Source organism: Phodopus roborovskii, unplaced genomic scaffold (assembly GCF_943737965.1).
Source record: "Phodopus roborovskii unplaced genomic scaffold, PHOROB, whole genome shotgun sequence".
Taxonomy (NCBI): domain Eukaryota; kingdom Metazoa; phylum Chordata; class Mammalia; order Rodentia; family Cricetidae; genus Phodopus; species Phodopus roborovskii.
Window position 1 is genome coordinate 6,068,347 of NW_026126460.1, and position 15,885 is coordinate 6,084,231.

The 15,885-nt window shown below is 44.4% G+C and overlaps 1 protein-coding gene across 1 annotated transcript in view; it reads left to right on the forward strand.

The window, feature by feature from the left end:
* LOC127226530 (aldehyde oxidase 2) overlaps positions 1–15,885 on the forward strand; it is an 80,906-nt gene that overhangs the window by 54,436 nt on the left and 10,585 nt on the right. Inside the window, exons 28-34 of the mRNA XM_051190635.1 lie at positions 1,397–1,525; positions 3,333–3,407; positions 5,266–5,318; positions 6,545–6,659; positions 10,278–10,343; positions 10,463–10,651; positions 15,129–15,296. Coding sequence (XP_051046592.1) covers positions 1,397–1,525; positions 3,333–3,407; positions 5,266–5,318; positions 6,545–6,659; positions 10,278–10,343; positions 10,463–10,651; positions 15,129–15,296 — 795 coding nt within the window. The remainder of the gene's footprint in view (positions 1–1,396; positions 1,526–3,332; positions 3,408–5,265; positions 5,319–6,544; positions 6,660–10,277; positions 10,344–10,462; positions 10,652–15,128; positions 15,297–15,885) is intronic.

Below are 15,885 nucleotides of genomic sequence, written 5' to 3' on the forward strand. Positions count from 1 at the left end.
AAAGACCTTGACAGGTTGAAAAACTTCTTGCATATAAACTACAGTGAACAATGTGACAGAAACCTCATGCATATGCAAATGCTCCTGGAACTTGGCCAGGGTGAGAGGTGAAAGTGACTATTAGTAAAGCCACCAGTCATGAGCCTGCAGAACACAACAATAGATGCCCCCTCCCATGCCCACACATGCTAACACAGTATTGGAGAGGGCAAATGATTCATTGACTATCAACAACCTGTAACTTTTATTTATTTATTTATTTATTTGTTTGTTTGTTTGTTTGTTTGTTTTTCCAGGAATACTGGGGGGGTTGATCTAAGGCCATGTGCAAGCAGGGCAAGTATTTTAACACTAAGCTACAATCCCAGCTCTTTTTCACTAAAAAAAAAAAAAAAAAAAAAAAAATTCATGAGTGGTTGATACTTGTGGTTGCACACATCTTTAATCCTAGCACTTTGGACATAGAGACAATCAGGTTTCTGTGAGTCTGAGGCCAGCCTGGTCTACAGGGCACATTCCAGGACAGCCAGAGCTACACAGAGAAACCCTGTCCCAGAACAAACAAAAAGATTCATTTGTATATTGTTTTTACATTCTCCTCATGCATGTGTCTGTGCATCCTGCTCATGCATGTGTCTGTGCATCCTCCTCATGCATGTGCATAAGCACTCAGACAGGACAGGACATGTATGGAGAGCAGAGGACAGTTTGGGGAAGCCAACTCTCTCCTTCCACCCTGTGGGTTCTGGTTATCAAGCTCAGGTCATCAGGCTTGGTGGCAAGTACATTTACATGCTGAGCCATCTAACCAGGCCTGACATAATTTTAAAGACATGGGATCTCAGAAGAAAAGTCTAGTCCTTTCAGTTGGATACATGGAATATTATGATGGACTTCAGATTGTTACAGTCTGTAACTTTTCACCACCTGGCCCCTTAGCTCCTCTAGAATATGACTCCCACATTACACACTTTCCAAATGACCCCTCAGTTCAGGTACATTCAGCCCTATCCCAGTCCTCCTGCCACAAATGGGAGGAAGGAAAGAAGGAAGCAAGGGAGGGAGGAAGGAATGAAAGAAGGAAAGAAGGGAAGAAAGAAAGAAATAAGAAATCGCAATGGCTGGCAAGATGGCTCAACAAGTCCAGGTATTTGCTGCCAAGTCTGACCCTGAAGTTCAATTCCCAGGACCCATGTGGTTGAAGGAGAGAACTGACTCCTAAAAGTTGTCCTCTGATGTCCACATGGATGCCATGGCACATACATGCACACAGTCATACAAACTATCTTAAAATATAATAAAAAGTACCTTTAAAATCAATGTTTTTAATGTGACCAAAATGGCTTAAGTTTTCTTAGGAATCCGTGTTGGATTTGAAATATCTTCTTTCTCACAGGTGGCCAGCCGTGAATTAAAAATACCCATGTCTCACATGCATATCTGTGAAACAAGCACAGCTACTGTACCCAATACAATTGCTACGGCAGCGTCCATCGGTGCAGATGTCAACGGCAGAGCTGTGCAGGTGACTGTGGCTGCCTCCTTCCCTGGTGAACTTTTCTGCATCTCTGGTTTTCTTATCTGCACACAGGCACAGTGGGTGGCTTCAGGGAAGTGATCCATCACACTGAGTTAGTTTTCTGTTGCTGTGATAAGAGGGCTTGTTTGTGACTTCTGATTCCAGAGAGATAAGAGTCTGTGGCTGTCACCGGAAGGTCACATGGCAGTAACTGGGACAGCAGCTGAGCGCTCACATCTTAAACCTCAAGCAGGAAGCAGAGAGTGAACTGGGAATGCAGGAAGTCTTTGAACTCTCAAAATCTACTCCCAGTGGCATACTTCTTCCAGCAGATCCATGCTAAGCCTCCCCAGTCAGCAGCAGCTGGAGACCACATATTAAATACCAGAGGCGATGGAGAGTATTTATCATTCAAATCACCACAGTCACTAGCAAAAGTTTAGACAACCAAAATATTGGGAGCAAATATTAATTAAAGCAAGGTAATACACAGACCCATAGCTCAGACACAGAAGTGCCTTTCATGCACATGTTTGGGTCCAGAGGGAATCTTTGGTCAGTCAGATAGCCAGACTTTCAGGGTGTGGTTTTCAAGGTAGCACTGAGTTTCATCATTTCAGTCACATGGAGTCAAGCATGAGGAAGACTCCAAGCTAAATCTAGAAGAGATGCTAATTTCTTGCACTCATCACCCATTAGGAGACTTAGTCTCTGGCCATGTCTGCATGCAAGGGAGGTTGGTGAACATAGAAGACACGGAATATGCCAGCCATTGTGGAAGGAAAGGAGACTGCATTTAGGGGAACAGAAATTCTGCTTCTGGAAGACACGGAAAAAGCTTTAAGACCCAACAGTGTGGAACCTGTTTCCCTGGGATGGCGAGTTCCTACAGGCAGACCAGCTGAGCCCAGCCCAGCCCCACAGACATAATGATATAGCATTACTTACCCCATGTCCCCACCAGAGCTCTCAGAGCCACCTTCTCTTAGAACTGTTTTAATTAGCATACAAAGTAATGAGTTTCGTTGTGATTGTTATTAATTTAACTGATTTAGGAGTTCTGTTATTTTAGTTTGGTTTGCTTTGTTGTTGCATTTGTGATTATTATTTGTGATTGCTATTATTTTTCTTATGTTTATGGGTGTTTTGCCTGCATGTATGACTGTGTACCTGTGGAGGCCGATGCAGGGTGTCAGATCCTCTATAACTGGAGCTACAGAATTGTGAGCTGTGATGTGGGTGCTGGGAATCAAACTCAGGTCCTCTGGACAAACAGCCAGTGCTTTTAACGGCAGGACATTTCTCCAGCACCCAGATGTTTCTGAGACAGTAGTTCAGGCTGGCTTGGAACACATTTTGTAGCCCAACTGACCTCAGACTCATGACAGTCACCTATGAGATCACAGATGTGCACTGCCACGCCTACATATATGTTCTTTTGAATTTGTCACTGAATTTGTGATGATTCTGACACTTTTTCAGCTGGGCATTGTGGGAATGTGTGTTCCTGTAGACCACTATAAGGATGTCACAAAACCTTCCTTCAAATCAGGCTTATCCATGTGAGAACAGTGGCGAGGGTGGGGACGAAACTAGTCGGATTGTCTCTGAAAAAAAAAATCATGAGTTTATATTTTGGGTAGGTGCTAACACAAGAGAGGGGCAGGTCAGACAGTGCGGAGTTATCAGTGTTATCTAGCTAAGGGCTAGAACGTCTAGTTTTAAGATCGGAAACTCTGTGAGCACTTGTTGACCTGTGCTCACTGAAAATCCTGAGTCCTAACCACAATGCTCTCTTCTTTATTTCTTCAAGAATGCCTGTGAGATCCTTCTAAAACGTCTTGAGCCTGTCATTAAGAAAAATCCAGGAGGTACATGGAGAGACTGGGTAAGTGTTCCTCCTTATAAATCTTTTACCACTGGGCATGGTGGTGCACACCTTTGATTCCAGCACTCGGGAGGCAGAGGCAGGAGGAGCTCTGTCAACTCGAGACCAGCCTGGTCTACAAAGCAAGTTCTAAGACAGCCTCCAAAGCCACAGAGAAACCCTGTCTCAAAAAACCAAATAAATAAATAAAATCTGTTACCATATGTGAGATAGCAATCCAAACCAGTACTGAGTACCACGCAGAAACAGTTTATCTAGTGCAGCGGTTCTCAACTTTCCTGATGCTGCGACCCTTTAATACAGCTCCTCATGCTGTGGGACCCCCAACTATAATTACTTCATTGCTACTTGATAACTACAATTTTGCTACTGCTATGAATCATAATATAAATACCTGTGTCTTCTGGTGGTCTTAGGTGATCCCTGTGAAAGTGTCACCCCCCCCCCAAAGGAGTCGTGACCCACAGGTTAAGAATTGCTACTGTAAGTCTCTGTCCATACTTTGGGAAGCTCTCCACGTGAGTGGTTCTGTAAGGTTGAGAGGGCTGTTCCAGATGTGTGGAGAGCACACACAGGAAAGGGCAGTCACCCAGAAGAGAAAACGATGCCTATGAGGAGCATCTGGAAGCATCCTTCCACTCTACTTGTGGAGGGAGGCAGAGAAAAGAGCCTCCATAAGCCACACAAATGCACTGATGCTCTGAGTAGGGGAGAGCACTGAATATGCCTCAAAAGAAATGATTCATTTAAGCTGAGCAGTGATGGTGCATGCCTTAAATCCCAGCACTTGGAGGCAGAGGCATGTGGATCTCAGTGAGTTCAAGGACAGCCTGGTCTACAAAGTGAGTTTCAGGGCAGCCAGGGCTGTTACACAGAGAAATCCTGTCACAAATAATAATAATAATAAACAAATGACTCATTTAATCCAACTTCACAATACACTACACTTTTTCATTAGAGTAATTGTCACACACACCTTATATGGTTAACACTTAAAAATTAACTCCAAATGTTTTTTTTTTTTTTTTTTTTTTTTGTTTTCAAGACAGGGTTTCTCTGTATTGCTTTGGAGCCTGTCCTGGAACTAGCTCTGTAGACCAGGCTGACCTGGACCTCACAGAGATCCACCTGCCTCTGCCTCTGCCTCTGCCTCCCAAGTGCTGGGATCAAAGGCGCGCGCCACCAACGCCCAGCTCCAAACTCCAAATAATTTTTTAAAAAAAATATTTATTTATATTTTGCCAGACATGGTCGTGCAGTCAGGGCTACACAGAGAAATCCTGTCTCAAAAGAGAGAGTATATGAGAAACAGCAATAAAAAAGATTTATTACTTTTGTTTGTGTGCTTGCCTGCATGTATGTGAGCGTACTTCTTGTGTATGCAGTACCTGTGGAGGCCAGAAGAGGGTGTCACATCCCCTGGAACATGAGTTACAGTTGTGAGCCGCCATGTGGGGGCTGGGAACTGAAGCAGGGCCCTCTGCAAGAGCAGCCAGTACTTCTAACTATAAACCATCCCTCCAGCCACCCCTCCAAGTAACTTTTGAGCTTATTCCCTATACCATGGATAAATCATAGGATTTTAATTTGCATTGTTCACTTCAGGCTTTCAAACTCAACCAAGGGGAAACTGTCATAGTCCAGCTGAGAAAAAAAGCTATGATGAGGACAGTTAGAGCAGAGCATCTGTATCAGGAAGCACATGTCAATTTTTATTACATATGAAATATGCTCACTTTCACCTAACAAACGGCATAGCTATTCAGTCTCTCTAAATGTGCCCATTCCACAGATAGAAACATTTTCACCTAACAAATGGTATATCTATTCAGTTTCCTTAAATGTGCCCATTCCACAGATAGAAACAGCATTTGAACAAAGAATCAGTCTTTCCGCCACTGGATACTTCAGGTAAAACTCAAAACAATATATGGCTTAGCTAAGAAAATACAAGGTAATCTGATTATTTGGGCCTCAGTCCTTATTCATGAAAAAGATTGTATTATATAATTATGGGGGTCTATTCTAAGCCCAAAATTCTGTGAATTCATATAAGTTTCTGAGTGGTATTGTTAAAGAAATATTAAATAATTAATAACCCATACAGGATTTAAAACACTGAATTACCTAATATTATTTACATTTATTTGTTTGTTTATTCTGGTGATGGGGATTGAACCTGGGACCTTGCACCTGCCAGGCAAGTACTCTACCCCAGATCTACACCCTGAGCCCTTAATGTTCTTCATCGTGAGTAGTGAAAAGACAGCATCACCACAGCTAACTTGCCACTCAACTTTACCAATTTCCCTGCCTTTGTCATAAAAAACTTTCTCCCTAGAAGCAGGTCTGGGGAGGTGAAAAATCATTTGTTCTCACTATGCAGTGTAGATCAATGAAGGGGGGTCTCAATAAATTCATGTTAATTAAATACACAAAGTAAAGAAAAGAGCTTATTATCAATTCAAGAAGGATATGGCACTACAGTTACAATTTCTTTCACCAAATAAACTACCAACCTACACACACGTGTGCAAAAGGAAATCTTCAGGGCGGGAATTCTCCTCAGTGGGAGAGTGCTTGTCTGGCTCGGGAGAGGCCCTGGTGTCAAAGCACAGCTCTGCAATGATAAAATAAAAACAACCTGTAACCATTGACTACATCTTCAGGTATAAATGAATGAATCCAATCACCAGCTCTCTTTTATCGGCCTTATTACTTTGTTATTGAGTCCCCTGTGACTTGGGTTAGCATGTTCCATGGAGGATATCCGGGAATACAGGCCATATTAATGGGGTTTCCCAATGTGCAGATAGGACCCAAGGTCAAATCTTAAGCTGTCAACCTGAGAACAAACGTCACTGTCTTCTTTGACATCTTTCCCACAGCTCAGGCACATCCCTTAAGACAGAGGCAGATAGCCATCAAGGTGAATACAAGGGAGAGGCTTGAATGAAAACAATCAAACAACCAAACAAACCCAGTTGAATGAACTAAAGAAAAAAAAAAAAAAACTAGTTGAAAGGAGTATCAGCCAGCTGAAATGCTATTGAAAACGATGGTAATTTTTTAAAGATATGGACATTGTGCTCTCTGCCTCCCCCCCCCACCTCTTCTAAAGGACTTTATTCCCTCAGGGGCTACAAGGCCTTCATGGACTGGGAGAAGCAGGAGGGAGACCCATTCCCATACTATGTCTATGGAGCTGCATGTTCGGAGGTTGAAATTGACTGCCTGACAGGTGCCCACAAGGTAAGTCAAGTCAGCATTGCCCCGGCAAGTTAGATCATCAGCAGAATCGCACACTGTGCAGAAAGTGGCCTAGTGTCTGTGGAAGAGAAGATAATTCTTCAATTCCAAGAGGATTCAAGAGATCCAGCCTCCTCTTAGAATTGTCACATAAAATAACAATATAGTAGTCAAAATGGAATGTCTGTGATTAGAGTGTTAAAGTTATCATTTCATTTCAGATGACGGAGTCACTTTCCAAAGTTTTACCCCAGAGTGGGTTTCATTCCTCAAGGACAGACAAATTGTCTGGGGGGGGGTCATTTAGTAGCAGAGCTGGTGTCCGACATAGTCATTATTCCCAGGGCAGAACAGACATCCAAAGGAACAGACAAGGACGGGGTGGGGTATGAAGAGAACGTTGTGCCGCTATTGATCATCACGAAGCCATCTACTGAAGACAGGGAGTGTATCTAGACAAAATCATTGTACCAGAAATGACAAACCTGTGAATTATACTCCAGATACCACTGGGAAAGCAAAGATGGCAGAGGTATCCAATAGTGTAAAGTATAATCAAAGAGTAACTTGTTATGTTAGAAAAATTATAATGGCCATGTCTTATCAAAATACTTCTATTTATTGTTAGAAAACTTATGTTCCATTTCAATATTAAAAGGAAATAAAAAAAATTTTTTTTAAAGATAGGGTCTCAGGTAGTTGAGGCTGGCCTTGAACTCCCCAAGTACTCAAAGATAACCTTGAACTTTCGATCTTCCTGCTTCCATGTCTCAAATGCTGGGCTTGCAAGCATGTGTAGGCATGTTCAGTTTTTGCAGAGCTAGACACCACAATCAGCCTGTGCACACTAGGCAGATGCTCTGCCAACTAAGCCATGCCCCCCCCCCGTCCATGAATAACATTGTTTAAAGATGCAGTGAAGAGATATTTCGAGAGAATTTCCCTCCTATTTCATTCAAGTTGCTCTTTCTGATACATTATATTATGTCAATGTGTTTTTATATTTAATATTTTCCCTGAGGGGGGCAGCACATGTGGCAATCAACTCACTCCTTCCACCACACGGGCCCTAGGACTCAAATTCAGGTTGTCAGCCATGGCAGCAAACACCTTTAACTGCTGAGCCATCTTGCTGGCCTCTGTGGCTCCATTTTTATTTGAGGTCATCTTAAAGAGGAAAACTGGTATGATTCCAGATTGTTTGCGTCTTGTTCTAGACTGCTTCCCGGTGGTTTTCGCATGGAGGCACACATAGATAGATAACGGTATCTGTGCAGCAATCCTGGAGGGAAGCCTGAGGCTCCCCTCAAAGGCCCAGGTGCCAGTGTCCCTGAATCCCTGGGGCTCTGCTTTAATGGGAAGCTGGGTTTGGTGACAAGCTAGTCCTAAGACCCTCCACACTGACAGGTGTGTGCCCAATTTAGCAAATAAAAACATGGGTTGGCTAATTAAACTTGAATTTCAAAAAAAAATAACAAATGCATTTCCAGCAGAAATATGCCCCCACAAAGTTCTTGGAACATACTTATTTTATCTATCAACTCTACCTAACAAAACCCTAAAGAAACAAACAGAGGAATTTTCCACAATTATGGTGTCAGAGTTAAAATTTGGTCTTTTCTGTGCCTTCTAGTTTGTACGCATACCTAAAGGTCCAGAAAGTTCAGTATGATGTTAAACTCTTAAAAACAGTTTGCTCTTTGATGAGACAAAAATCCCGTTAACCAACTAGAAACCAGAAACACTGAATCTCTGGCCCACTGTGGTCAGTTCCACAAGGCAGACTTCTGGGGATGTCTGTAGCTGATAAGCAAAGGTTTCCACCAGCTGAGCTGCCATCTCTTTCCCTTGTTCCATACCCATGGCGAAACCACAGCAAATGTCAACGTAAGTACAGTAAGGAGGGCTGAGGTGTCCCCAACCTACTTTCCCACCCAGGTTAAGAAAGATGGCTAATTCTAGGGCCTGAGAGACCCATAATCTCAGCATTTGAGTAGCTGAGGCCAGAGGACCATGAGTTTAAGGCCAGCGTGGGCTACACAGCAAGATTCAATTCCAAAAACTACCAAGAGAAGGGCTGGTGATATAGTCCAGTTGGTAAGATACTTGCCAATCATGAAGGAACCACTGGATTCCAGTACTGAATAAAACTAGTGTGGTAGTCCGTGACTGTAATCCCAGCCCTTTAGACATACAAACCAGAAGGATTTGAGAAGATCATTTACAACTAGGCTCTGGGCCAGCTTGAGTTACATGAGAACCTTTTCAAAGGAAGTAAGGAAGGAACAGGGAGAGAGAGAGAGAAAGGGAGGGAAAGAGAGAGGGAGGGAGAGAAAGAGAGAGGAAGGGAGGGAGGGAAAAAGAGAAGGAAAGAGGGAGTTCTAATCCAAAGATTAGAAAGGAGAAACCCAAATAATAATAATTATTATTATCATTATTATTATTTTGTTTTGTTTTCTGAGGCAAGGTTTCTCTATATAACAGTCCTAACTGTCCTAGAACTCACTCTGTAGACCAGTTTGGTCTCAAACTCTCATACATCTGCCTGCCTCTACTTCCTGAGTGCTGGGATTAAAGGCATGTAAAACTAATGATCAGTGAGAAACTCAGATATCAAGCCTAAACAAAGAAAGATATTACCAGAATAAACATTGGTGAATGATAGGCAAAGGAAAGTCCAGAAGTATTCCTGAGATAGCCTAGAAACACTAGAAGCTTCCTGAGGTCCCCTGCAACCAATGGGCAGAGAGAGAGAGACCAGAAGGGCTAGATAGCTTCACTGTATCTCAGAGAAGGAATCAAACCCCATGAAGACTGAGAATCAACACTTGGCCTCAGCACTCACCTTGACCCCTTCTAAAATCTTGCAAGCCCCTAACTTATACACACCATGTACTACATGATTTTCTCAGTAAAATGATAATGATGCCACCTGCATCCAACCCTTTCAAGGACTAGATACGCTCATGACTTCTACTAGAGCAATGCAACCAAGCAGAGAATCTGGTGGAAAAGCAGGCTCAATCATTTACCTGGTGACTCATTCACAAACACCAGCATGCCCTGGACTTTGGACTCACTAGCAGGACTCAAAACAGTCCATGCAGATCTTCCAGGTTGTTCCCAGGCCTGGCACCACGTGTGAAGTTTGTCAGATGTCTTCCCAATTCTGTTGCTGATAAGGCCCAGGGAGTGGTGTGGTTCTGGAATAGCAAGAATCCCTTTGGAATTTTTTTTTTAATTGAGGGAGAGTAGGTACTATGTATGCCACAACACACATGTGGAAATTAGAGGACAACTTTCAGAACTGAGGTCTCCCCTTCCACCGTATGGGTCCAGGGTTTGAACTCGGTACCAGCTATGGCACCAATTGCCTGTATAGTCTGAGCTAACCTAAAAATAGTACGTTTTAGTTTATTTATTTGTGTGTGTGTGTGTGTGTGTGTGTGTGAGAGAGAGAGAGAGAGAGAGAGAGAGAGAGAGAGAGAGAGAGAGAGATTAGGGAATCAAGCCTACAGCCTGTGCATACTAAACAAGGACTCTAATGCTGAGCTGTATCTTCCACCCCTTAGAATATTTTAATTCAAGTTTTTCTAAAGAGGTAATTTCTGTTTGTTTCAGAAAATCAGAACAGACATTGTCATGGATGCATGTTGCAGCCTGAATCCTGCCATTGATGTTGGGCAGGTAGGTGCTAACCCACCTAGGGGGAAACCCCTTCCTAAGAGTGGTTGAGGGGTAATTAAAGAACTTTCACATAAGAATATGTTGCTACATAGTTTAAAATGGTCATCCCTCCTCTTCAGATAGAAGGTGCATTTATTCAGGGAATGGGCCTTTACACCACTGAAGAGCTGCACTATTCTCCAGAAGGGGTCTTGCACTCTCGGAGCCCAGAAGAGTACAAAATTCCGTCTGTCACTGATGTCCCTGAGCAATTCAACGTGTCCTTGTTGCCATCATCTCAGACCCCACTAACTATCTATTCATCTAAGGTAAGCATATAAACTAGCTCCTCTACACCACAGCAGCCCAGGGAGCATGGTCAGCGTAAGCCATGGATGCTCGTGGTTATCTGATCAGGCCGCCTGGAGACCAACCACCTAGGGAAAACTGAGATCCAGGAAAGAGAAATGAGCCTCCCAGGAGCAATTCTGGGCCCTGGTTTCATTAATAACGTCTTTCCATGAAGTGTGTGTGTGTGTGTGTGTGTGTGTGTGTGTGTGTGTGTGTGTTCTTGCACCTCTTGGGAGAAGGCATCTTTCATTTTAAAACTTTGTCTATTTCTTTTGGGGGGGTTGTTTGTTTGTTTGTTTGTTTGTTTGTTTTGGGTTTTGGCTTTTTTTGTTTTGTTCTGTTTTGGTTTTTTTTTAAGACAGGGTTTGTCTGTGTACTCCTGGAGCTCACTCTGTAGACCAGGCTGGCCTTGTATTCACAGAGATCCACCTGCCTCTGCCTCCAGAGTACTGGGATTAAAGAAGGCACATGACACCACCACCCAGCTGTCTATTTCTTTCTTGGTTTTTGAAATGACCAGAATGACCTCAAACTCACTGCATAGGCAAGGATAACCTTGAACTCTTGATCCTCCAATCTCCACCTCCCAAAGAATGGCCAGGCTGTGTCACCATGCTCAACTCTCATCTAAGAATGAAGAATATAATATTGGGGTCTGGAGGAAGGGTTCCAGCAGTAACACAAGAACATGGGTGTGATCCTCAGGACCCATATAAAAGTTCTGGGTGTGATGGTATACTCTTAGAACCCCAGCACTGGGGAGACAGAGGCAAGAGGACCTCTGGGGCTCTCTGGCCAGTTGGTGCACCCTAATTGATGAGTTCCAGGCCAGTAAGAGGCTCTCCCTCAAAGGAGGTTGACAGCATTTCCAAGGACTGTAACTTGAGGACATCCTTGTAAAGGACTCAGGTCGGCAAATGACATAAGACCAAATTCTCAGCACAAAGGAGATGTACTTGCCCCTAAGGGACAGAGGGCATAAGAAACAAAGACAGGAGACAGAGGATGGGGAGAAGGGGAAGGAACAAGTGCTGTGGGATGTTTGTACACTGTGTGAAGGTGTATCGCTGTGACTGGTGTAATAAAAAGCTGAACAGCCAACAGCTAGGCATAGGCGGGACTTCCGGGCAGATAAAGGAAGTGGGAGGAGATGATAGACACACGAGGAAACATGAACGAAGCAGGGTGGGTGGCACATGGCAGAACATAGATTTTTTTTTTTTTAAGTGGGTTCATTTAAGTTATAAGAGCTAGTTGAGACAAGACTAAGCCAAAGGTCAAGCTTTCATAATTAATAATATGTCTATGTGTTGTTATTTGTGAGCTGGTGACCCAAAATAAAATGTGACTACAAACAAGTGCAGGTGTGGGGGTGGCATTTTCCCAGAGGACAAAGGACTGGCTCTGGATGGAGAGAAGACAGATGCAGCCCATAGACAAGCGCAGTTTATAAAGGGAAAATGGAAAACCCGTGTTAGGGTGAGCTGGTTTGTTTTGATTGGGCGTGTTAATTAGGGCAGCCAAAAGGGGGGGCTTCTGATTGCTGGACTTCAATACTTTGATAGCTGGACCTTGCTGGTCAGGAGGAGGGAGTGTCCAAATAAGGGAATAGACCAGACCTTGATGGCTGGCCTTAGGGGTGTAGTCTATGGTTTAGCAAAAAAGGGAATAGGGGAAGGGCAAGACCAGCCAGAGCCATGTTTGCTTGCTAGAGTCCTTCGCTCTGGCTTCCACACGCATGCACCCACTCACATGCACCACGAAAGGGACTGGTGGAAGAATGCAATACTGAGCTGGGTGTGTTAGCTAAACCAGTAATCCCAGCAGAGGGTGGGTTAAGGCCCACCTGTGCTGGCGGGCTATACAGAGAGTTCCAGATCAAAACAGCTAGCCCTATCTCAAAAACCAAACCAAACCAAAAGAGTACATGAGATTGATGGCATGACACCATTGAAACCTTAGACATCAGGGAACTAAAGATCTTGTTCTTACCCAGGGCCACCACCCTCCTTTCCTCTTAGGTAAATTGCCTACCTCTGAGGGGCTTGGGGCCAAACCCAGAAATTAATCTAGAATCTAGAACAGCCAGTCCCAAATGTGGTGAGAATGTCCTACCCACCCCACTCTACCCCCCACCCCAGATAGACAGACACCTGTGCAGGAGGAGACTGATAACACCTAGCTGCATTTCAGGTTGAAATAATTCAAAGGATTTTACAACAGTGCTCAGAGGCCAGTGGCTAAGCAGCTTTCAGCATGCAAGGCAGCCCTCACATCCAAGAATCATGTGGCTTCAAATGTCAATAGTGTCAGGAAGCAAAAACACCACCAACTTTATTAATGACTAAAGGAAAGGATGAGCAAATTAAAATAAAGGTCAACTTTGTTTGCATTGCTTTATGCAGATCGTGACAAACCTCCCGTGGAAACTTCACCAAGGTGTAAGATGTAAAGCCTTCCTTAAAATCTTTTGGGAAACTTCTAGGTGGGAGATTTTATGCCTCCAACTCCAGACAAAAGGCCAGCTGAGGTGCCTGTTTAACATGTTAAAGTGGGCCTGGCTGTCAGTTCTCCCAGCTTCCTGCAGTCCCTAATTGCTAAAGGACATGGCTGACACACCCCACCCCTACCCTAAACTTCTGCATCCTAGGGTCTGGGCTGCCCTTCTTCCCCAGCTGCCCTTCCTGTATAATCCGGTCATTTGGTTACCTGGCCTTTTGGTCTACCCTCTACTCTCCTGGTCTCTGGGTCTGGCCCTACCCTCTCCCTGTCTCCCTCCTGCTCACATGGCCCAGCTCAGTCTGGTCATGCTTACTCTGGACTCTCCCAAATGTCCCTGCCTCTGGCTACACTCTCCTTTTTGTCTACAATAAACTTTCTCCTTCACCATTCCTTGGAGCAGTCATGTCCTTACTTTTTAATTACTTGCTTCTCATTCAGGAGTAAATCGATTTTTCTTTCCTGAAACAAGAAAAGTAACTGCAGGAATTTCATCATTTCCAAACTGAATGTCCCCCCCCCCAAACCTAGAAGTCACCTCTGGACATGGGTGAGTGAGGCCATCACAGATCCAGAGGAAGAAGCATCGACAGGGCCTTCGGATTCTTGATGGAGAAGAAGCCATCTGCAGAGGGGGAGGTCAAAAGCTGCCCAGACCCTACAGAGAACAGCTTCAAGTCAAGAGCTCCCAGACAGGGCAGCCAGTGTGGTGGGCATGCCTGTAATCCCAGCACTCAAAAGAGGCAGGGGAATCATGAATTCAATGCCAGTCTAGGCTACAGAGCAAGAGCTCTCTAGAAAAAAACCAAGGGACCAAGGGAGGCATGGTAGTGTGTGATAATGCTAACACTCAGGAAGCAAAGGCAGGAAGGTTTGGGGACTGGATGTTCAAAGCCAGCCTAGTCTACTCCAAAGCACATTTCACAGCAAGGCCTTGTCTCAGAAACCAAACTTAGACAAATACCCTGCCTCCTTTAGCCCGGGAATCATGAGGAGTTCTTTCCTCTACTCTCGAAGTTGGCAAGTTCAAACCATTGATTATTCTAATCAGGGTGCCCTTCCCTCACCACACAGAAGCACATATATACATTGTTAATAGGTTTTCTGCTCCCTCCCCATAATGAGTTTCTCCAGCATTGCAATGAGCTAGATCAAGCTGAATTGAAAAGGTATAGAAAATGTTTATTTGAGCACAGCAACTCGTGGCAGGTTCTCCAGTCCCAGAGATCAAGGTTGGAGAAGCCGTGCCCACAAATGGAAACAGGGAGACTTTATAGGTTGTAGGTGATGGGGTGATGTTGTGTCCGACACAAGCTGGGTTTGTGCCCAAATATAGTCAAACACTGAATGCCTAGGCAGGGACTTGGGCTACTGTCAGCAACAGAAGAAGAAGTTGCAATAGTCACCAAGAATGGGCTTTTTGGCTCCTTCTTTGTTGGAGATTCTCTAAGAGGGCAGGGTTTGAAGAAAGAGAGAGATAGGAATGGGACTTTCTGGATCAATCAGGATTGAGTTGGCAGTTCCAACCGAACACTTGTATGTACACATACATGTAAACAAACCTGCATTCCCTTCCTATAGAACAAATACTTAACCCAGAGAAAATTAAAGATCCAGAAAGTTCAGTTTTTTGTTTGTTTGTTTGTTTTAAGAGCTCTTGGAGTTTCACTTGGTCAACAAGCTGGACGATAAACATTTGAGATGTTTGAAAAATTATTTATAGAAAACTGTATGCCAGGGGTTGAGAATATAATGCTGGACAAGATGAGGCCATATCCCAAAGTAACTTCTTGTCCACTATAGAAGTGCTTAAAGCAAATGTGTTGCAGAAGCAAGTGATTTCTTTGAGTTCAACCTGGTCTACACAGTGTGTTTCAGGCCAGCCGAAACCACAAAGTGAGACACTGTCTGGAAAAACAAAAACCCGATAAATTAAACAAATGTGTTTACTTGCAGGGCCTCGGAGAGTCTGGGATGTTCCTGGGGTCTTCTGTGTTTTTCGCCATTGCTGATGCGGTGGCTGCGGCACGTAGAGAAAGAGACATGGCTGAGGACTTGACAGTATGGAGCCCGGCGACACCAGAGCGCGTGCGCATGGCCTGTGCAGATCGGTTCACAGACATGGTAGGCTGTGGCTGTGCTCCCACAAGCTCAACTCTACTTCCTGCTCTTTCGGATTCTTGCACAAATCATGACCTAACCTGTGTCTAGTTGATCAAGCTATAAAATGTTAAGAGTAGCACACACAGTGGAACGTGGTGGTGCATGTTTGTCATCTCCGCAGCTGGAGGGCTGAGACAGGAGAATCACCAGCAGTGATTCAGACACTCTCGAGAACACAGTAACGATGATAATCATCTGCCTCTGACCCCAGTGCCCGCCTCTGTAGGCAGAGAGGCAGGGACCTGACTCGCTGCACCCCAGGGCTCCTGCGTAGCATTGCCCTGACCACACGGCCACTGTACCCAAAAGCTTAACCATATGTGACCTTCAAACAGTATTCTCAGTCCCATTTTACAATGATCGGGATCCCGTTTCTGGAGTGAGGAAGCTACACTCACATAAGAGCTCCCGTGAGTCTTCCTGCCCACCCGAAGCTGGCTCACACTCTCCAGCCTTCCGACAGCCTGGCTCCTGGGGAACCGACTCCGGCATTTCCACAGACCTAGACTGTTTTTAGCATTCTGGTAGTTTGGCAAAGCTGTCACAGTGG